This window comes from Diachasmimorpha longicaudata, chromosome 7 (assembly GCF_034640455.1).
Source record: "Diachasmimorpha longicaudata isolate KC_UGA_2023 chromosome 7, iyDiaLong2, whole genome shotgun sequence".
Taxonomy (NCBI): domain Eukaryota; kingdom Metazoa; phylum Arthropoda; class Insecta; order Hymenoptera; family Braconidae; genus Diachasmimorpha; species Diachasmimorpha longicaudata.
In genome coordinates, this window is record NC_087231.1 from 2,865,314 (window position 1) to 2,889,794 (window position 24,481).

At 35.6% G+C, this 24,481-nt stretch overlaps 1 protein-coding gene and 1 long non-coding RNA gene across 3 annotated transcripts in view; one reads left to right on the plus strand and one right to left on the minus strand.

Annotated features, from left to right (window-relative positions):
- Positions 1–24,215, plus strand: part of Wake (wide awake) — a 49,040-nt gene extending 24,825 nt beyond the window's left edge. The window contains exons 7-12 of one of the 2 annotated variants that reach the window (XM_064125475.1): positions 15,349–15,492; positions 15,727–15,805; positions 17,287–17,390; positions 17,540–17,803; positions 19,292–19,594; positions 19,713–24,215. In XM_064125475.1, the coding sequence (XP_063981545.1) occupies positions 15,349–15,492; positions 15,727–15,805; positions 17,287–17,390; positions 17,540–17,803; positions 19,292–19,594; positions 19,713–22,432 (3,614 nt within the window). In that variant the 3' untranslated portion in view covers positions 22,433–24,215. The remainder of the gene's footprint in view (positions 1–15,348; positions 15,493–15,726; positions 15,806–17,286; positions 17,391–17,539; positions 17,804–19,291; positions 19,595–19,712) is intronic. The other variant, XM_064125477.1, reaches the window with a different exon arrangement.
- LOC135164613 (uncharacterized) overlaps positions 1–24,481 on the minus strand; it is a 142,659-nt gene that overhangs the window by 39,431 nt on the left and 78,747 nt on the right. The window lies entirely within an intron of this gene.

The window sequence follows — 24,481 nt, forward strand, 5'->3', positions numbered from 1 at the left end:
TGAAACTGTGAGATTAGAGCGCTACAAATTGTGACCCTCACTGGGAATCGAACCCCGACAGTGACATACTAATTCAGGACTCTAACCGCACGACCACTGCCGTCAGTCATGTTTAATTTATTATTATTATTATTATTTATTTCCTTGATGTTACAAAAGTTTTCTTTGCTTCACATCCTCCCCAGCCTCTGTGTTCAATTTATATTGTATTTATTTTATAAATTGTCGCCTGATCGAACGTATTCTCAACACCAGTCGTAAATAGAGTGACATAGGCCGGCACATCTGCACATGAAATATAAAATATATCACGCGCACCACCGCTGTGGTGATGCCCTTGGAAACTAATCTAGGGACTGGAGAGGTCGATAAAGAAGATAAAGCACTGGCGCCAATTTTAAGAATTCTTTCGATCCATGATTTTATCCAGATCGATTATTTCTGGGCTATTTCTCCTCTCTCTGGATGTTTTTTTTGTGTGTTTGTATTTATTTATTTATTTTGTAATCGTCTGTGTGTTTCTTTTGATTATTTCATTTCACTGATCTTTCACATAATTCTTCTTTCTTGAATGCTTCAGTAGAAATGGTTTATACTGAATTAATCGAATTCCGAAGAGGGAAACGGAAAGAAAATGAAATAAAAGAACATCGTATAAATGAAGCCAGTGATTGGCGTGAAGCGCTCGTTCGCTAGTTTGTCGAGAAGGAGGAAACAATTGATAGCCGACTGTGGAGTTATCCGTTTGAAATCCACCCTTGGCCGGGTGAATTAATGAAATGAAACTGATGTAAAGGGGCCACGCGAACCCGAGTGCTACTGCCATTGGTCGAAATTACGATTGAGGAAATAATTAGCACTAATACTACGAGTGGTCTGAAAGTATCAATTACTTTCTTATAATTTTATTTTATGGCAATCAATGCATTAAATGTCTGGGAAAATAATGCAAGACTTTTGGATTATTTTTCCATTGAGGATAATAATCCATAATTTTGAAGAATGAGTGGTATTCAATGAATTATTCCCATATCTGGATATCAATCAATCAATCAATCAATAGTCTCGTTTGACGGTTTAGGGGGGAGTTGAGGTATTGTTTTTATTAAATTGATCGAATTTGATTTTGATAGTGTTTGCATTATTTTTATCGAGATTCATACCAACTTTGAATGGAATATTATCTGCAAAAGTGAATGAAATTCCAGTTAATAAATGTGTTTAATTGGGTATAATGTCGATATTGTATTTCTGATTTTATATTCAGATGGTGGAATAATGCGAACGAGCAATACGAAATTGTCGAAAAATTTTCAATAGCTTTTGTGCGGATCAATGATCGGGATAAAATTTGTAGGAAAATTCCTCGGGCTGTGTACGGGGCATTTCAATATGCACAACTGTTCCCTCTCGTTGCTGTGTTACAATGGGGAAAAATTATTGGCCCCAAATATCCATTTAATTAGAAAAGTATTTGATTCGTGGGTGGGTTAAAGCGGAAATTCTTTTCCTCTAATTCTATTTCTTTAGTTATTCTCTATTTTTTTAATACTATATTCCTCTAATCGTGCCTTTATCAGACCATCTTAATGGAATTTTAATCGTTTGAATTAGATTCTATTGGGCATGATCATGCTGATTATAATCTTGAGAGAACTTTTTAAACAATTATGAATATGAAAAATTTATCAAATTTTTTCCCCCTAGAAAATTATAAATTTAGATAAAATGAATAATCGTTAAGTAAGTTCGTTCGAGGTCAAATCCAAACGAGGAAATATAATTTTGAAAAAATAAATACTTCTCTCAAATAAATGGACATTTGGTCCCTTTTTCTTGCATTTTTTTATACGTAAATTTTTTCTATTGAGTGAATTTTTCTTGTAATTTTTTTGAAATTAACGACATTTTAGTTCATTAACTTCCCAAGAAAAATTTGAGCGTTAGGGCAAGAAAAAAGACGCAAAATATTGGCTAGAAAAAAAATTTAACTGCTGTCACGAAGATTTTTATGAAGTTCAGTCTGAATTTTCGCCGCACTTCCGTAAAAATTTTCCAGAAATCCCCAGAAATTCTACCCGAAATCTCGAGAAAGTTAAATCAACAGATTTAGATTTGTTCACAACCGAGGAATTGCGATCTTTTCCAGTCGTCGTACCAGAATTTTTATAGAAAAATGCTCGCTGTGCAGTCACACTTTTACAATTTTTCAATGCCATAAATTTTCACACTTCACATAAAATAAACAGCAAGTCGTAACCATCTCGAGTCACAATCTAAATGGAGTAGAAAACACCTGGCACTTGTCGTGCCACTTTTCCAAAAACTGTAAAAAAAAGAACGAGTCCCAGTGTCTTTCCCTCAGCCTTATCCATATTCTGTTTTTCTCCGACGTAAAATTCCTTAAATCAATGAAATCTAAATAATCGCGTTAAACAATATTCTTAAATACACTCAAATACAATAACGACAATTATCCAAGTACAATATAAACACTTGAGTCCACGAATAATCAATCATGTGGTGCCTATTTCCCAAATTTTTGTCATTTAAAAATGTCAAAAATTTTCTAAAGGAATTTTTCTCTTAGGAATTTTTTAATTGACCAACTATTGAAAGGACATTATTTCATGGAAATTAAATCACGGAATTTTTCCCACCGGAAATAAGTTGAGGCACCGACAATATCTACAAAAAAAATTAGAATAAATTGAATGAATATATTATAATTTAAAAGAATTAAAATAATCACTATGAGCTCGATCAATTTTGTAACAGAATTACTCAGATGAATATTCAGCCTGCGACGTCACTTGGTTCCATCAAAGTTCCCTTTAATTTCCTTTGAAACAATCGTCTATTTATCTAAAAGTAAATGAAAAGTTGTATTGATTTACTTGTAACGGAAAAACTACACTTCAGCCACTCGCTAAACGTAACATCACCATCAAAGACTATTGTTCATCGCACGTGAGACGGGAATTTTCCACTCGTGCCATTGGCACCCCTCGGCGTTACCTCGGGGCGTCGACTTCCATGTTTTGTCACGACCTTCATGACAACGGTAGGCAAAAAAGAGCTACCTGATGACTCAAATGATAAAAAATCCTAATAACTATTTTATCATATCTGAATCCCGCCACTGACTTGAGAAACAGTCGCAGAATAAACAGTTCAACTTTTCAGAATTCCAGACTGATCTTTTACTCTCAACTCCTTTGCAGCAGAATTAATTAGTGACTAAGGATCTTACCTTCAACTTAACCGTCATGATACTTTCATTGAAAAGGATTCCGAGATTCTACAACCGGGAATTAATGTACAACTAACCGGCGGCATTTCCGTTGAAAACTTTGCCTCACTAATGAACCATCATCCAAAATATTCAACAATCCCCACGTCAAATTTACACCCGTCATTATTATTATAATGACAACAACTTTCAACATTATTTCCTGAATAAATGACTTTGTTGATAGAGCTTAACTAATGCGATTAGTGCACAGGGGAATTCTGTCGAATCAATTCCCATTACTAACAGATGTAAACACATGTCACTGAAGACAAATGTAATTAAGTATTTTATAGCAAATATCCAATTTAATTTCAACAATTATTTATTATTCACAGAATCGATTTTCCGGTGCTGACGCGAGCACTCACTTGTCAAAAGAATAATCATGTTTTGTTAATGACAAAAAAGATTGAAATTCAGTCCAATTTTCACTTTATTTGGATTTTCCATGCAGGGAAATGTTGCGTAAAAATTGCCCTAGTTTGGGATGAAACGATTGCATTTTGCCATCAGGAACCTTTCTAGGGAAAGTGGGGTTGAAATTATCAACAAAACGATAGAGTTTTCACATATTTGATAATATTGACTAAAAAGTACGTCACAGTATACACTTTTTTCATAATCTTTATCGAAAAAGTCTTCTGGTGTCAAAAATAAAACATCTTTACCCAGAAAGGGAGTAGTTTTTGATTAATTACGGGTATTTTGTATTAAAAAATTTTAAGAGGTACGTTTTCTCCAAAGTTCAACTTGATATCTCAATATTTGCGAATGCTAGAAGGCGAACAAGAATTTCGAAAGAACGAAAAATCGCAAATATCTGAGAATTTTCGTGAGAACTCGTATATTTTTGATTGATCTACATAGGGAGCATCGGGAGGAATATTTTGAAAAAAAAAATGAAAATAAATCGGTTCATTAGTTTTGGAGATATTCATGGAAAACCATTGGAAAACAAATCATATTTGCTCTAAATTCATATTATTCAACCGATCAATCTGTCCTTGTACAGAATAATCCCTCATTAAGACATACGATCTGCGAAAATTTCAGATTTTTCTGATTTTTTTCAATCAACTTATTATTCATTTTTCTAAAAGTTGACTTCCGAAAAGTGGCAGAGAGGGGCGGGGGTACATACAAACATGACCTTCAAATTAGCTTTGTGAAGTTGGCACGCCACTTTGACCTTTGTCTGGATAACTCGATTATATATTCGAAGTACAATGACGGAGTGGTGATTGTAATAGAATTTTTTTTATTTGTTCTCGAGCCGTTACTCTTCAAACGATTTTTGTAACATTTTGAGAACAGAATTAATCGATGGATCATCGGACACATGATAGTCTAAGTCAACATGATATGTAGTTTATTGTAGTTGAAGCAAAATTTGAATTAACGGTATATTCGTAGGTTATCAATTCGACCGTCATCCTAGCGCATGAGAAACGGAATGTAACTGATTGTAGTGCAAAAATTTCCATAATTTCTATAAAACTAACATATTTATCTATCGGTAAGTCACTGACAAGGTTCAATTACAGGATGGATTCTAATCGATTAGCAAAGTTGGTCAGTTATTCAAACCGAATTACCCTATATACCATTGTAGTAATTATTTTTTGGGCTGTCCTCATAGATAACTTTGAAAATAGTCTCCTTAATGATTTGTCATCTTCTGTGGTTGCTGCAAAATTTCGTATTGTTGCATTTCAGACCATTCCACACAACTCCCGATGAAAATTAAGGAATTTAAAAAATGACCGATTACAATGCTCCCCTTCCGTAGCAAAAATAAAACAAAAACCGAGAATATTGAGAATGCTTGATATTTATGGACAAAAATGAATCGTATGGCTGTTTCCAGTCCATCTCAATATGTTATAGTTTTTATAGTTTTTCTCCTAACAGTACCGAAATGTTTAGAATGGTTTTAATAAATAAAACCAGATAAGAAACAGAAAGAAATGAATGAACAAGGGCCTTTTGTCAAATGCGTCTAGAGTGTGAAATCTTTGGTCACAAGAGTCAGTTGATCTGTCTGGAGACATCGTACCAGAAAGATATACCTTCTGCGGGCGATAATAAATAATTGAAGTTAATAGTTAAATCGTTCTTATATTACTGAGACAATCCCTATCGATAATCCAATAGAAAAGATATCGGTAATAATCCCTTAATGCAAATATATTTATCTCCGCGAATTGTTCCCTTTATTAAAAAACAATAGAAAGATTCGTTAGAAAATCGATTTCACCTGCTATTGACTTATGCATTGAAACATGAAAAATGTATCGACACTCATTCCATTATCGAGTAATCCCCGGGGACATGAAACTGTCTCATTTCTCTTTCCTACGGTACATGAAATACACGAATGAACATAAGGGAGACAGTGAAATTGTGGACATATGTGCAATTGATATGGAAACGTAACGAATGTTCGATCTCTTTGATACACGCGACGAGGCGATACTGAACAGGTTGAAATGGTAGGGATGGGTACGATGGACTCGGGCCATTCCGGGCCCATTCGGGCCCCTCTCGTCCACTCCTGTCTGCCTCTGCCCACAAGTGGACGATCAGACTGGTTCTTAGTTACCAGTGAACTTACAACGCTTCGCCTCGCCTTCTTTATTCTACTGGTCTCATTTAACTTATTCACCCTCGATATTAATATTCAGAATATAATTTTTTCGTCTGTGGTGACAGTGACAATTGATAATGCACAGTGTCTCGTGGTGATAATGACAGGCTGAATGGGGCAATTGAGTGAACTCGAGGGTGATTTGAGCGTCTCCACGGTAATGAAGGTGTGCATCAGACACCTGTTTTACTATTGCTTTTGTGTTGAATGTCAACCCAAGGAGACTATTAAATGATTAGCAATAGTCAATATTTTCGATATAATTGTAATATAACAGCTCCTGTTACGAATCCTCATGAATTATTTGCTGACTCGACTTGTTTTCCGCGTCAAAATTTCCGTGACATGATTTCCATGCAATAATATCCTTTCAACAATTTCTCTCTCAAAATATTCTTCTGCAAGAAAATTCTCATCACCGGAATTCCTCTGTGGCTGGATTCCCAAGAGAAATTCTTTTGCAAAATTTTTGTCAGCAATTTGTAATGACGAAAATTCGGGTGATATACCGAGGGAGAGAGGCAGCATGATATTGATCGTTGGTGGACTCGATTATTTATATTTTGCTTTGGTAATTGTCGTTATTCTAGTCGAGTTTTTTTAAGAATATTGTGTGACGCGCCTTCAGTTGATGTCTGAGCAGTCGGCCGATAAACTCACCATCATGCCATTGAAACTCATTAAATCTGCTAAAAGGGACGAACAACTGACGTTGATAATTTTGTGTATCACTTGCACTCAGAGAAGAAGACTATAACTTGAAGGTATATTAAATACAATAAGACCAAATGTACTGGTAAGCTACATACCACATTAACTGACAAAGATAATAATGAATTTTCTAGTATTTTTTTTTTATTAATTTGTGTTGATAATACCGTAGCAAGAAAACCGTACTAAGAAAAGAATAGTTTTTGCCAAATCTTCATTGTCTTCAGAGAAGTATTTATTTTTTCAACATTATATGGTCTCAATCAAGTAATTACAATAGCAATGCTCATTAGGTTCGAATTGTTTTAATTAAATTGTGCTAGACAATGATCATGTTAGCAATAACCTTGAGTGAGGTACTTCAATAATTATGAGCATTAATAAATTTCCCAAAAATTTTCCCTCTAGAAAATCAGAAATTTAGAAAAATCATTGACAAAAACATAGTCATACTCAAGAGCAATAAGATTGTCATAATTGAAAGCTAATTAAACTCCTCTGGCAATTATTTAATTCAAGAAAGATAATTTTTGAAAAATAAATACTTCTCTCAAGTGAGTGAATATTTAACAAAAATAATTTTTTTCGCAGTGTAGTAGATGGTGATTTGCAGATTATTTTAGTCATGAAAATTTTAGACGCAGAATATTTTTGACGAGGAAATTTTCTTGTGTAGTTATTCTTTCTGATGTTTTTTTCATCATAAGAAATCTACCGCAGTTCATTTTTCATGGAAATTTTGACGCAGGAAATGAATCGGGGAAAGGAATATTCTCTATGACTTTTGATAGGTCATTGAGTGCTTGGCAATTTATGGAACACATTCTGTACTGAGGATATTTTTTTAAATTAATTCAGCATCAAGGGACCTATCCTTTTTTGCCGTACACTTCTCGAATTTATTCCAATAGAGGGAATGAGTTGAAGAATACGAGAGACGAGAAAAAAATCAAGTTCCATCAGTGGTGAATTGGCCTTAACGAGGGGGAGGAAAAGAATTGTCTCTTTATGAGTGCAATTTTTGCTATCTCTATCTCAGCCCTTTTTCTCTTTTATCATTCGAGTAAATATCACAAACACGAAATAGGCTTTGGAGGGAGAAACGAATAATTCGCGTTTCGTTGTCATCGTGAAATATAGTATAGAGACTTTATCCTGTTTGTTGAACTTTCTGGACAAAAAATGTAGACAATTTGAGTCGTGAATGAACACGGAGAGTATAGGCTGTTCTTTTTTACAGTTGCATTAATGCGATGCATAACGCAGGTGCTTCGGAATGGGGTGGGGGAGGAAAAACGAAAACCGGGTGCAGGAGGGGAAATGGGTATCCAACTGCTGTCGTTTTGTACGGTCGTTCAAAAAGAGTTTAGCTGCCCGCTAAGCCGCACTACAAGACAATTCATTTTCCATCATGAAAGTTGAATGTTATTTTAATTAAAATACCAACGTTATTGACGGTGAGAACAAATTAGTAGTGGTTGATCTGAACTTTTTGAGTGATACAATTCAATTGTGAATATACGTAAAAGGGTGAGTCTTTACGCTGGTGAAAATTAAATACTGAAATTTAACGAAATTACGAGAAAAGAAAAGTATAGAAAGTTGGTAACGAGACAACAATGGGAGGATGTTGAATTTCACGTTGATAAAAGTACGCGGTTTTCCTTTTCTGTTTTATCGCAAGTTACCACAATACAACATAAAAATGCCATCTTTTCTCACGTTCGTTAGTCCATCACCTTGTATTATTGGATTTTGAAAAAACGGTGGGGTGAGAAAAAAAAATGTGTTATGACTTTGGGGTTTCCCGGGTGGGGAATTCACTCTTTTCAAGTTTTTATATTTAGAAAACATTTATTGTTTTATTGGTATGGGGCCTTCCTTCGTGTTGGAGAAAAGAGAAAAGTCCTCGTGGGACTTTCTCAGGGCGAGTTTTCCCAAATACATCTGGTGACCGGGGAGGGTCAACCGTTCCATGCCGTAATATCCGCGTCAACCTATCTTGGAAAAATATCCGGTTGAAATTGTTCTTAAAAATATATCCGAAACATTTTTCCTATTAACGTGCACCCTCAGACCAGTATCCACGGTGGGAGTTTTTACCTAGAAGACGGGATATTTATGTAGCGGTCCACATATTGAGACCGGACAGGAAATCTTTGGATAGGATTGTGGATAAAGTAGGGAAGGAACCAGATTTTTTTACGACATAATTTTACGGAAAAAATGAATAGTCTAAAGCAGGAGTCGAACCCGGGACCTTCCGATTATCCTCGGAATTCCAACAATGGCTCAAGTTTTAAAAGCCATTTGAAAAGAAAAGGTAGGAGGGACTCATTTTGCTATCTAGAGTTGAGTGTAACGCAGGGCCTCACTAGCAACAGTTGGTTCATACCGATCATTCCCCCTGTAAAATTCCAAAAGTTTTATTTTTTCGTGTCAATCCCATCGAAAATTTTAAAAACTATTGGAGTTTCCATCGGAAAAATATTTAACAAAAATTAATGTTCTATTGACCTAAATAAGTATTTATAGAATTTATATTTCTCTGTTTGTCCCGATCCCACTTCAGATCAAAAACATTTTTATAAGTGAAAATTCTGAGAAGTTTAGAGTATGTTGTGTATGCTCTGTTTTCTTGTGTCTAAACACAATCGCATGAGTGGACATTTGTTAATGTGAGTCATCAGGTTCAGGGTGTTGTACCCCTTTTCTCCACTTAGTTAGTTCCTCTGAGGGGTCGAAACAGATGTGCCTTTCCGAGCATCCAAACAAAAATAATTAATTATTCCACTCATTTGCCAGTTTCAACTCATTTAAAATTAGCCCGTTTCCAATAAAAACGGTGAATTTTGGTTGAAAAGCCGTCAACGATCCTCAAGTCAGGAATTTTGTATTTGCCAGGGGTTTGGTTGGGTTTGTTCCGGCGGGGGGGCAAACAGTGAACTCGGGGACCGAGCGGGGTCCCCAAGTTTGAAAAATTACTGGTGGGGAGAGAGAGGAGGCAGATGTTGGGGTTCTGTACGGTCGAGGGCACATGGCGTCAGGACGAGTAGTTATTATGTGCCTCTTTGCGTGGGTATTCTAACGACAGATACGTCTAGTTCAGTGGTACCGTAGTTTTGTGGCGTTGCGACGCTATTCTCAGCATTCCAAACATAGTTCCTTCAAAAATGTCTATGGGATAATTGAAAACACTATTCGCGTAATTGTCTTAATTAAAAAAAAACAACGAGTACTAAAGTGCCTTGAAACCAATAAAATCAATGTATGTGAGGAAAATTTTCCTATCAAGCAGAAAAATAACTGGGGGTAGATGAGGAGGAAGATGAAAAGACAAGGAATAGGGAGAAAAAGAAATAAATTTAGAAAGAGCAATTAATTATAATTGCCGTAAGAACTAACGGTGGTACAGAGAAAATCATAAATAAAATCCAAATGAGATTTCGAAGAAGTGCAATTAAGAGCCCAAAGATGGAGAGGGTAATGAAACGACGTGTATCCAGTAGTAGTGGAATATCTAGTTTAAAAAGGTCAAGGTCGTTTCGTGCATCAGTCAAATTAATATCAAAGATACGTAATCGTTGTGAAGTGCTTGAGTCATACAATTCAATCGGTGATAGTATGCAAAGCTCTCAGGATTATTTGTCGAGCGTTGGTGAAAATATTGATTCAATCGCTAGTGTCATCACTGAGGATCTCACACGTAAATTGACACTATCAACGAATGATATTAGAAAAAAGGATAGATATGAGAAGAGCAATACATACAGATTTTATGGATTTGAGGATGATGAGAATGTTGTTGATAATAAACAAACATGGCATTGCGATGGAGGATATGAAAATCCAAGTTTTGCCCTGGATAATTCACTGGATTCGTCGTTCAAAAATTATTTATTTGTGCCTGTTACTGGTACTGAGGCGGAAAATTGCAGATCCGGTGCAGATCAAAGTGTCAAAAAGGTGCAAACACCGTCAGGAGACAGACTGAAAATTGTCTGCGGTAACGTGGATACTCATTGCCCATGGAATGCATCATTGAGGAATGAAAAAATCAAAATTTCCAACGATGTCGATCAGAACGAGGAGAGTGGAAATATATCGAATTCCTGGTTCAATACACATACCGCGAACTTCAAGTGGAAATATCGAGAATCCAGCAGTATGTCCTTCAATTCGATATTCTCATTCTACAACTAGTCATTTTTCAATCTAAATTTTTCCTACCAGACGGAGAGAAATATCGTACTATGTACGATTCGTGTTCGTATCTAAAGGTTTTTTCGTGGATTCCCGGCTCAAATCCATGTCCCTGTGGGTATGAAACGTGTATGTGGTGTATCGGTTGGGAAGCTTCATTGAACAAGTTTCAAAATGACAGCTAACGTGCCCAATTCTGATCATCTTTCGTTGACTTATGAGAGTTTTAGTCGAAAAAGTACTTTTAAAGTTTCGTATGAAGGGGACAGTTTGATGATTTTTGGAAGTTTTATGTAAATTCTGCAGAGATTGGTATACACCATTTGGGAGTGTGATAATAATTCTTCGAAATGGTGTATGATAAATGTAATTTCATTGAATTTCCGTGGAGTTATTGAAGGTCACTTAAAAAATGGTAGTTTAAGCTAGTTATTGAGATCTTCGACTCGACCGGTGGGGATATACTATATGGCAGTTTCAAGAGCTCATCGATTGAATTAATACCCTATACTGTTCATTCCATCGGTTAAGACAAATGTTATGAGCGATTATTCGTGGATTTTAGTAAATCACGCTTTGACAATTTCCCATTTATTTGTCTTAAATATGGAAATTTCCGAGTTTTTACTCTACTTTTAGCGAAAAGTTCTGTTGAGAGGCTAATACATCAAATTATCCTTAATTTGACCCCTAAATCAACCAGTTTGCATCGCTTTATGACAGATTTCAATATGAAAATGAAGTTTCGTAATTTTATTCATGAAAAATTCATGTATTATTGGAAATGGGATAATGGTTCAATAATCAAACGTGTGAATTCCGTTTTATATCTTTTATTTTATTCGCTGGAAAGGCACGACTGCTTTGCTGAGTTTCCTTAAACGAACTAACTAATAGATTAAAGGAATACAACACCCTGGACCCGATGACTCTCTCATCAACAATGGTTCCACTCTTGCACCTCTGTACACATTCAGAAAACAGAGCATACATCACCCCCAAACTTCCTAGAATTATTTCTCATAAAAATGTTTTCTACTTTCAAGTGGAAACACCAGAATAAAAGAAATACTTATCATGCAAAGGTCCATTCATTGCATTCGAAAATTAATTTTTGTCAAATATTCGAAATGTAAACTCCAATATCTATCTTTACTAATAATCTGCAAGTTACATGAAACATAAAAATGAAAAATTTGGCAATTTTCTTAATATTTATCGGAATTGTCACATATAATACCACAAGAGCTCCGAAATTATCGGATATTTTCCGATAGGTTCGTTGCAAACAAACGCACGTGTCAAGTTTTCCAGTCTAAAAATCACGAGCGCGAAGCGCGAGTGATTTCTCTGGAAAACTTGACAAGCTTATTTGTTTGTAGGGAACCTTGAGGGAAATATCAGATAATTTCGAAGTTCGAGTGGTATTCGGGGGATTATTTTTTGCATCCAAATGTTGGCCGATAGAATTGCACCATGAGACATAATTTTCAACGAATTGCCATTTAATCTGTCAGATACAATTGAGGGTTACTTCATCATTTGTTTTTTTTTATATAGGCAACATGAAAAATTTCCAGTGAAATTTCCAAGAATTTCCGCTGAAATACCGTGTTGGCTATACAAAATAACGTCGAATGGTGCAATCCTATTGGCCAAGATTTGGATGGGAAAAATAATCGCTGAAATTCGAGGTAGGCTATACAAAATATCAACAAATGGTGCAATTCTATTGGCTGAAATTTGGATGGGAAAAATAATCTGCGAAAAATTACGATACTGTCATGTTAAATGTTCCATTGGATTTCATTGTCGCTCAGCGAAGTGAGATTTCCGTAATTTTTACTGAATATTTCTCTCCATGCATTCGACGACATTCAATCGATGTATTTTTAGAATTTAGGAATAAAGCCTCTATGCCGGATTCATGTCGAATGAATACTTCAATCGTATCCACGTCTGTGATTCCATTCTGAAATTTAAGAGCATTTTCAGCGCGTTCAATTCTATTTTGATTGCATTCTTTGTCTTTTACGTTAAAAAGTGCTGCGCGCTGGAATAGGTCAGTTTTCGTTTCAGTAGATTTGAATGGAAAATTTGACGATATTACATGCACCAAAGTGTCGGACCATCGCACATTTCATTACTTGGGGGCTCAATGTTATGTGGAAGGTTTGCTGACGCAGAATTCAATTGATCGAGTGTTGTTTTATTTGACTATCGTTCTACATTATTTATCAGTGCGGAAATTTTTTTGGAGAATTCAAACAAAGATTTCTAGAAGAATAACCTGAGAGAACGAGTTCATTATACCAAACGTGTTCGCTGAACAATTCGCTCGATTCGTTAATAAAGAAGTCTCGTTTGATACGACTGAATCGATCCCCCTTTTTCATGAATAAAATAAAGCGAGTTGGACACAGTTGATATTTCGTGCAATGAAAACACTGAGTTTTTCTTTAGAAATGCGCAAGGGTGGATGTGTAAATAATGTTGGTAAAGTGTATTATTTTGTACCGACGTTACTAACATAAATTCACAAAACGGTGTTTTCCTATTTTTACATTAATTGGAAAAGCTCGCAATTTTCGCTTATGAGAATTTTTTATGTTTTTCGGACTGCAATGTGGTCGGTTTGAAATACTCTCGTACCTCAACTCCCTTTTTTTCCCATTTTCATTGCATTCAATTTAATAAAACTGTTTTTTTCGATTATCTCAATTATATCACAGATTTTTTTTTGGGATTCACTGTGTTTTTATTATATTTCCATGTTCAACAACTCGGTCGATAGTTATTATAGACAAAACATATGGATGAAAAACAAGTAAACCGAAAAAAAAACAAATATCAATGACAAATTGAGAAAAGAAGACAAGTCATATGTGATTAGTGACCAGTTTTTGATGAATATCTGGAAATCTAGGAAAGATAACAAAATTTTGATTATGACCGTTTTTGTGGACCGAATTGAGTACTACAAAAAAAGTCCTAACTAACATTCCGCTATCTCTCTTGGAGTCGGAGATATTGCTCAAAAACTCGACCCAAAAATTATCTAGCTTTACCACTTCGCTACTGATTTTCAATGATTTACTTGAGACTATTGGATTATGGATCGGGATTGTCTCAATAACATAAAAAGGATTCAACTATCAACTTTAATTATTTATTATCGCACGCGGAAGGTGTATCTTTCGGGTATGATGTCTCCAGACAGATCAACTGACTCTTAGTGACCAAAGATTTCACACTCTAGACTCATTTAACAAAAGGCCCTTGTTCATTCATTCCTTTCCGTTTCTTCTCTAGTTCTATTTATTAAAACCATTCTAAACATTTTGGCACTATTTGGAGAAAAACTATAAAAACTATAACATACTGAGATGAACTGAAAACAGCTATAGACAGATGATTCATTTTTGTCTACACATATCAGGCACTCTCGATAGAGACAATCGAAAAAACGTAGTTTTATTCTGTTTGTAGCAAATAGTTTTATGGGTTGGTAATATTTAAATAAATTCGTTAAACACTTCTCTTTTTGTAAGATGCACTAAAATCGGGGTGAAGTGTCGGAAGTCACTTCATTAAAATAATCCCTTCAATTACGAATGTCTTATGCATTCTTAAAGAATAGTTAACAGATACTGATACAGATGATTCGCAAACAGATTAATTCTAAAAGGAAGACGTTAGAAGAGTTGGTTGCGCTCTCGCCCACGTTGCTAGGCGAACTGCCTGATCACCACATCCCAATGGTGATCTCCACCGCCCTCCTAGTTGATTGTTTAGACTCAGATTCGGCCAGCGTCGCCAGGGTGTCGAATACCTCTTCCCAATGTTTATAACTGTAGCCCGAGGTCCTCCATACAAGGGCAAGGGCCCCATTGTCCTGGGCACAGAGTATGCCCCTCCATGCACGTCCTGGAAAATTTTGTCCTCACATTTTGGTAAATATCATTGTCCTTGGACAGTAGTGAAGTGCACTCGCCCTCGTTGCTCGGTGAACTGCCTCGATTTCCATCCTATCATGGAAACACTGTATTCGTCATTTGTTTAGACGAAAATGTAGCCCTGCGTTGCCAAAGGTATCCGATACCACACGCACGTTTATGGAATAGCTCTGGTGGTCCAGGTGCGCAGAGTCGTCTGTCTTTGTTTCGACACTAACAAAAAGGCCTCTCTTGTCAACTAAACAAAATTTTCCCCCACGTGTGGAATCTAATGAACTTGTTGACAGAAAAAATCTCCATTCGAACGAAAATTGTGAGCTAACAAAATTTAGACGTTAAAAAAACACAAAAAAACGCGGATACTTAATTTTCATTGTTACTTTTAACTATTTTAAGGGCTCCATAATTAATTAATAGTGATTTTCATCGATCGAAGCCTTTCAAAGTTTATTTATTTAACGGATGATCACATATATTAACCTTTTATTTTTTTTCTTATAATTTATGTTTTAATTTTATTTGTTTATCCCCACTAGAATTGCAATCACTTCAAGGCATGGAGTTCCTGGAAGGGTTTGGAAAGAAAAATAGGAACCAGCATCATAATCAGACAAATCATGTGACAACAGGAACGATTAATCCTCTCGTGGCTCAGCCCTCCCTCAACATACATTTGCATGGTATTTTTTATTTTATTCTCCCTCACTTTATCTCGGGTATACATATTTCTCCGCATTTTTTTGTTTGTGCTACATCATAGCGGCTAAAAGAACATCACAAAGTCGGGAAAGTAATGTCTAGAAAAATAAGGACTATAAAAATACCATAAACAAAGCTTAAATCGGGGATAAACTGCGCAAGATTGTGAAACATCTTTTCATTCATATAAGTATATTCAATGTTTTTTTTTTCAGCTCTCTTTACAGCTATCGAGCAGGATCAATTGGACAAAGTGAAAACGATATTGGAGTCGGCGGATATCGATGTCAATAGGTAGATCAGTTATCCCTTATCATTTTTCACTTTTGTTTTCACCTTTCCGCAATTATGTTCTCTGTTCCCCTCCTCATTTTTTTTATTTTGTCCACGCGCTTATAATTTTGTTATAATGATAGTTTTATTAATTTTCTCTCAATTTAAAAGTTCACATTAATGGGATTCCAGTGGCAGTCGGGAGAGAGAAAAAAATGTAGCTCGAATAACTGAGGAATGACGAGCGACATAAAGTTGAATAAATCATCTAATAAACTTGGCAGTGTCTATTCACACGCGCTACCATAAATTTTACCCCGAATTTAAGGTAATTTCTGGGGTGTATATCAGGCGTTGCATTGGGTCCTTTTTTACCGTAGATATAAGGTACATGCAACAGTTTCTGATCAAACCCCAGGGGTCAGAATGGAAGGCGAATAAAAATAAAAATAAAAAGGTCAATCAAATCCAATTAAAACTTTTCCAACTTGAAGAGTGAATATTTGTTAATAATTATCAATATTTTTCTTGAGTTAAATGTTGAATAATTAATTAAAATCACACTTTTAAAGAATTTAGTCTCTGAGAGTTTCTGATTACAGTTTTACGCGTGGATGGATTTCCCATCTCAAAGTAATACAATTTTCGATTACGAAAACAAGGCGGTTTAACATTCACGTATAAACTCTTCTTTGATCTTCTTGACAATTAGAGGCTTCTCAAGTTTCATTTTCTTTTCAACTGCATCTTGCTCTCCCTTCAATTTCCTTTTCTAATTCTGCAAATCGTCTCACACATCCAAAACGAGTGAAAACCTACCCAACTTAGGAAATTGACATTGGCCTTTTTTTCTGGATTCCAAATTTTCAACAGATATTTTCACGAATCGTTGAAATACTGTTCGTTTTGAGAAATTCAGCAACTTATTCATTATTGCTCTGTTGATATATAATTTATATTAATCATTATCGTCACTATGGATCAATGTAATCGGACATTGGTACTTTTTTAATATTCCCGCGTACCAAATGATGCCATTTCAAATCCTCAATACACATGAGACCTTCCTCCCAGGAAAAATGTGATTGCAAGTTATATATCGCTCCCCTAGAATTTCACACCCACGTCAAAATTTACCCTGTATCCAGGGCAAAAAACGGGCCCCAATGCGTCTATCCATCATTCCGTTCGTCTAATGGAAAAATCTCCCCCCCCCCTTCCCTCTTTACCATAAAATCAACCCTGTTACGTGTGAATAGACACTGCCAATAATATTTATCATAATGTCCTTATAAGTAGACCACACGAAGTAAAAAAAACATGAAAAAAAAACGAGACAATCCACCACTTTATTTGTCCCTTTATCCACCCGGACTCCCATCGATTTTTCGCATTCCCCCTTATCAGTACCACCACACCCACTCTATTCACCAAAAGTATTAAGAAAAGTATCAAAATTGCTCATACATTTATTATATTTTTTATATCATTATCTCTGAAAGCGTCAACAGCGATGGCCTAACACCACTGGACGTTGCTGTCCTGGACAACAATAAATCATTAATAAAAATGTTAGTTGCATACGGCGCAAAGGAGGGAAATCAGTGTAAGAGCCAATATCCTCTTAGAAAATTGAATAATAGTCACATCATTGGTGAAGCCGAGTGATTCACCAATGCTACCATCACTCTCCCCCTTCTTATATAACTTTTTTTTTTTCTTCTGGTTCCTCTTTGGATAATTCGATTTGTCCAGTCAAATCTCCAGAGTGCCTTGGCAGTCACTTGGCATCACTACTCCTGTCAGCCGAGCACAGACTCAACGAAGTAGGTGGTACTGGCAGTACACTGGGGACAAGTTCAACTTCATTTCTGGATGCTACTAGTGCTAGGGCGAGTTTCTCAGCAGCGCACAATAATTTAACCGGATGCGGGGGCAATACTGAGGACAAACAAGTGGCCCTGTGGGAGAGAAGAGTTAGAACACTGAGAAAGATGCTGCTGGGATTCGACCAAGCTAGTTCGTATCACATATATATATATTTTTTTTTATTTCAAAAATAAAACCTCCTTTTTCTTTCAAATCTGTTAAATTGACACAGCTAATGAGCCCAAAGAGAGAGATCAATAAACGCGAAATAATGACATTTCGGAATTTGAGTTTCATCACAGGGGAATTCAGGAAGATAAAGAGAAGTGAGGATTAATCATTTGTCCGCTTCCGATGGGCTTTTGCTCCCTTGACTTTACCGTGGAGTAATTATTATTTCTTTTTTTCATTGATAAGAAAAACTGCTCACGGGTTTCATCGGTGGGAAAATAGTGGTGAGAGACGGGTTAAATATAAGTCTTGGAACTGTGAAAATCCACTGGGTTTAACTGGGTGCAATTATCGTTAACGATTTTATTGTTTTTTTCTTCAATGTCCTGTCTCTTTCCGCTAATTTGTCGATTGCAGAAGAATATTGGTATTTCAGGGCTATTAAGGGTGTCTTCATTTCAATTATTCTTCCCTGAGAGGAGACGTTAGTTCGGCTGAAAAATTATGGTTTTCATGTGATGACATATTTTATCGGGTTGAATTTATTCAATTGTGGATAGAAGGGAATGATAATTGGTGTCGTGAGACATTTATATGACTTGGGGATAAATGCATGTGTTGTCCTGCGGACTATCTGGGGCTTTGATTTTATCGAGTGAATGTTATTTAGGAGTGGATATGTTTATCGAATAAATACATATAATTTGTGGGAAATGACGGTACTGGGAAATAGTAATTTAATTGAATTCTGAATGTGAAGGCAAACTGTTCGATGGCCAATGGTATTCTAGAGTTAACGGCCTGTCAGTTTAATTCAAACCGACTGGGAATATTGTGAATTTGACTTCGATCATGTGGTGAATATTTCGTAGACAATAGTTTTATTTAATATTTCTAATATATCTTTGTGGATATCGTCACTCATTTTGGTCTCGGAGTGAATCCTGGGTCATGCAGATAATTTGTCAGCCATTGAATAATAATAAAACTTGAAAGCAGTATATTTTTTCATATCAATTTTATGAACCACTTCTTTTAAATTTATTTTAAAAACTTTAAAAATTTGACGACATTAGCACCGCATGTCGATGATTGTCATGACGATAAATTCGAAATATCCACATGAAATACCAAACACAAAAAAAATTACTCATTTAGTCAAATTAAATAAAAACTGCTATCACGAAATGCGCATTTTTAAACGTAAATATGGCAAAAGCAAAATGATCGCGAATTTAATACAAAAATCCCGGTACACAGCAGCTTTGGTCAACCTCTCACGATTGACTTATTTTAAAAATTAAATATTTCCCTACCAATTTGCTTAATTTCACTCGATAAAATCCATCCCACTGAGCCAAATATTCCCATGTGGAGCACATCATTTTTCGGAAGAACTAAATTGTCTCTCAGTATTATATTTTTTATAAATTCCACATAATTCATTGGTGACAAATAATTCTTCAGGGCCCCCAGATGTACCATTTATGGCAAGTATCGACGTAATAGAGACAAAATCAGTCTCCGTACGTTTTCAAGAGACCGAAATCCACGACTCATACGTATGTACTAAATTTAAAGTACAATGGAGTACAAAAGAAGATTTCTCGATAGTCAACGGAGAGAGAGAAGTATTTGATATGAAACAACGTGAGTGCCGCATCGATGGTCTCATTCAGGGACAAAGATACTACTTCCGAGTTTGCGCGGGTAATCTCAAGGGATACAGTAGATTTATTATTTCGAGTCCATCCAGCGTGATACCAAGCAGTACGTATACATTCCCTCACTGTAATTTTCAATCCAAAAATAGCCAGGAATGAGCTTAATTAAAATTCCCTTTTTCCCTTCTTTTTCTCTATTTTCTTTTTTTTTTTATTGGAAAAAGGTTGGCGTGACGTTGATGGAAGGCAGCCGAGGTTTGCTGGTCGTTTAGAACAATTGGATTCACTTTTCACGGACATAAAACGACCTGAATATACCCAAGATACGCCAGCTCTGCAGCGACGAAATCACAAGAAGAAAACAACGATAAAGCAACTTTTTACAGCAACGAGTAAATTCCAGAAGAGTCTGAGACGTGGTGTTTATCTTGCTTGTGTTCTCTACAATGAGGACAAAGTATTAGTGACCAACGAAGACTTCTTGCCAGTAATTGAAGTGGATGAAACCTATCCGAGCTGCATTTACAATGATTATCACTGGTTAATGAAGGTGGCATGTACGTGGGATGATGTTAAAACATTGAAACAAGACATGGAGAAGAGCCACAGTAGTTCAACGAATCACTTCCGTCTTAAATTATTGCAAGCTGCAGCACAGATGCAAACAGCACTTTGCATACAGGATCTGGGACAAGTATATCATAAGCCGATCAGAGATGTTCAGGGTACGCTTGTATTATCGACAATTAACAACATCAAATCACCCAAATTAGTCTCTGTGCTTAACAGCCGTTGGCTACCGCTGAATAAAGTGAAAAAAAAGATAACAATACATGAGGACAGTAATGTAGCTGACATACTGATGATGAGCATCAAAGATCAGATGATTTATCATCAATTGAGTAGTGTTAGGCTCAGTAAAGGACTTTATCTTGGTTACTTGAAGATGCAGAGTAGCGTTGATCTGATACAAATAGTCGTTCCATCAAAAGCCCCAAATTCTCTTCCCCATTGCAAAGTACGTGATAATCCACACGTATCAGCTGAAGAGTGGGATTATCTGAAAAAAATAACCCGAATACAGGCACGTAGTGATGATAGATCCAGGGATAAAGATAGAGACGATGAGAAGGAGAATGATTATGATTACGATAATGACAATGAATGGGGTAAAAATCAAGGTAACGAGCAGCAAAAACACTTTGTTGATCTTGTATCAGCTACAGCAAGACGTTTGTTCTCGTACATGGAGGTGAATTCTGATGATTCATTAATTCATCGGCTGTATGATGCTGAGGTGATTGAACTCACTAATGATGTATCATTTCTCATCGTTGTACCGCCTGCCGAAACCGCTTGTTCAGTACCAGGTACAAGGGAAATTCTTTTACAACGGGATGATCTACTGTCATTACCCATTCAAATATTTGAAATGGTTCATTTGAATACTTATCAGAAGGATGTTATAAATAGATATTCACGACTCAGTTGTATACTGGAGTTGGATACAGCTCAAGCACAGCACAGCCATCGTGAGGCATTTAGTTCCATCGAGGTCAGTGTTGCTAAAGACAAATTAACAAGACTCGAGCAACTACAGACACAGATGAATATTATTTGGAAGGGTGCTAGGTGGTTAATTGATGTTATAACATTTGCTAGGGACCGTGGATCGTCACAGTACACAGGACTTGTAACAAATAATCCAAATTCAGGTACAACACTTCTTAATTCACCAGCTGGTATTTCTATGCGTTATTTATTGAACATTGAAAGATGTCACAATAAAACAAATGGCTTAAAACGAAGTTTACTCCAACTACCACCACGTGATCCAAAATTGGTTAAATCAAGTCCAGGAAGGGGCAGTTGGCCGGGACCAAATATCTCAAGTTCAGCGACTAATTTATTGACCACTGAGTTTAGCAAGAGTGAACAACAATTACCATGTGGTAGTCACAGCGTTGAGGGACAAATTGATAATCAAACCCCTTTGATTCGTCATGAAGAGGCATCAACACCATCAATAATTGAGGAAAGACATTCGAGAAAAGGTAGCGATACGTCAAATTATTCAACAGTTTCTGAACCCGTCAGGTCAAGTCATCCAAGCTATCATACATCAACATCTGCCCTTGGTATACGAGACAGTGAAGTGACGAAATTATTACCACCATCAAAATCTGAGGACACACTGTTGCTCAGCCAATACAGACATATATCGAAGAGTCGTGAATCGACCCGATCAACTGTATCTATGACTGTGTCTGCCTCGACAAGTCCTCAACTCATTAGCAAACCCATGTATGGTAATACATTGATAGGATCGACAAATCAAATAGCATTAACCAATACAACGAGTTTATTGAGTGTCAATACAGCTGCTAGTAATGCCAACAGTACCAATAGTTTAAATTCATTGAGTGATGATTATAGTGGTGAACAGAGTACATCTACACTGAGAATAAAAACAAAGAGCTCAAAACCAAGTGCCAGTGTTGCATCGGTAGCAAGTTGCTCATTACCGGATACCAATCAGAGTAATAATGATGATATCAAGGACCAAACATTGATTACAATGCCAGCGCCATTGCCTGGTATATTACAAGTATTTGCTGCATATGAAACTGGTCTTGCAGCTGGCACTAGTCTTAAATTACATGTCACACCGAGAACAACAGCTAGGGAAGTTGTTGATCTTGTTGTTAAACAGCTCAACATGGCTGTTATGCTTAAAGGACAGCAAGGACCAATTTATACGAATGAGGAACTACCAAACTTCTGTTTGGTAGCGGTTATTGGTGCACGGGAGCGATGCCTGAGGGATGATTTTAAACCACTTCAGTTGCAGAATCCATGGAAGAAGGGAAGATTGTACGTTAGACTCAAACAAGATGTACTAGCAGCACTTGAACACAGCAGCAAACATACCGCTTATTTGTAGCCATTCGTATTGGTATTTACAATGTTACTCGAGTCAATAATTGTACGAATTCAATTATCTGTTTAATTACACTGAGAAAAAAAATTGTTTTTGCCAGATATTCAGTTACTTCAGAGGAGTGTTTATTTTTTCAATATAATATTTCTACCGTAAAGTCTTTGCAATAGCAATACTCATTAGGTTTGAATTGTGCTAATTAGATTGTTCAATGTAGCAATGGTTTCAATAATTATGAGCATTAAAAAATTGAGAAATATAATTTTTGAAAAATAAATACCTCTCTCAAGTAAATGAATATTCGACAAAAATATTTTTTTTTTCAGTGTTAATTTTATTTTATATGAGTTTCGGTTAATTGTATTTATTAAATTATCTCGTATTTTATTATATTTTTTTTACATCATCAGTGGTAATGTAGGATAAATACCCTTCATTATTTTCATTTTGTCTTCAGTACATGGTCGGTATCGATTTTTATATTGTACATAAAGGGTAATATCAATATTATTTAGTTAAGTGACTAGCCAATAGCATCTCGAGTGATCAATTATTGAAATATTAAATCGTATAGATATAATTGGATTATCTTAAATAGCGAAGAGATGGTAAAATCATAGACTGGTGTATGATAAAAATGAAGAATCTTCGATTTATGTATTTAATTGTAAGGAATTGATTGAAAGTATAAAAACAGAGGGGGAGATGATATAAGGAATATTTAAGAAATTGTACAAAAATGTGACCCAAGCATATACACATTATTTTATAGGCAATTGTTGTTGTTTATGATTTATTAACTGTTATTCAATTAACGGGTATAGTAACAACAAATTACAAAATCGTATTGTAAATATTGAGCCTTTATGTTTAGAAAATGAAAGTCTATTAAATTGAAAATGATGAACATCGATTTTGCGTGACACAATTGTCACTAAAAGTTGTTAGGAAAGGCTAATTATGGGAGATGATAGACGTCCATTGTGTGTTATTGATACTCTAATATATGTCTATTTTCAAAGTCATGATTATCAATAAATAATTAATCAATGTGATATATCGATCGGGCATCGTCCGTAGTAAAAACGGGTGTTCACGAATTTAAACGTCCACCAATTTTAAATACAACTATTGAGTTGTAAATTTTAGAGAAAAATAAAATCTGACTACACGTTAGAAAAAAATAATTGGGGAGAGTGTGAGAGCGAGAAAGCAAGAGATTAGAATGGAATCACAAATGTACCTTAATGCAAAAAAAAAAGGAGAATCTGATGGCAGTGTGATCTGAATTTTGTCCATTCCAAGTCAAATATCTTTCTCATATTTTTATGTATGTGATCTGTATATAATGATCGATGTAAACAAATTTATCGAAACGAAAAAAATTCCAATTTCTGTCCAATTGAATGCAGTACGACTTTATCGAGAGACAAAAATGTCGTAATGTGATCATTTTTGAAAAGGCTGTTTCTCTGTGTCTATCAGTGTTAAATATAAGATATTAAATGGCAAAAATAAATGAATAAAAATTAGACGTATATGGAGTCACTGAAAATCGAACGAACAGAGGTAACACCAATAGCAACATCATCGAATTATACCCGGGTATTTAATAAAAATTAAATCAATATAAATAATGCAAGTATGAGGATGAAAATGGAGCGATGTAAAATTGGCAATCGATGTTGATAAAAACAAAATTATAATTTATTTTAATTCCTGAAAACAAAAAAAAAATACAAAGAATGTAAGACATGTTGAGATTGAATAAAACGTATACAACGTTTTACCCCGTGTTAAAAGGAAAAAAATCCTGACTGATACTATTCATTTAACGAAACCAGTAGCCAATGAAAATAAGGCAAACGAAGACTTGAAAACATTTCCAATGCGGCCCAACGGGGCATTACAGGTTGTATCACGTGGTATTCCTGACCTACAAGCCTGCTGACCCAGTTGGCGTTCTCTCATCCCCTCCTGAAGACCCCTTCTCTGTTCTCTTTACACTCACAAGTATCTGCCATGAAAAACATCATGAAAATTCACCAAAAT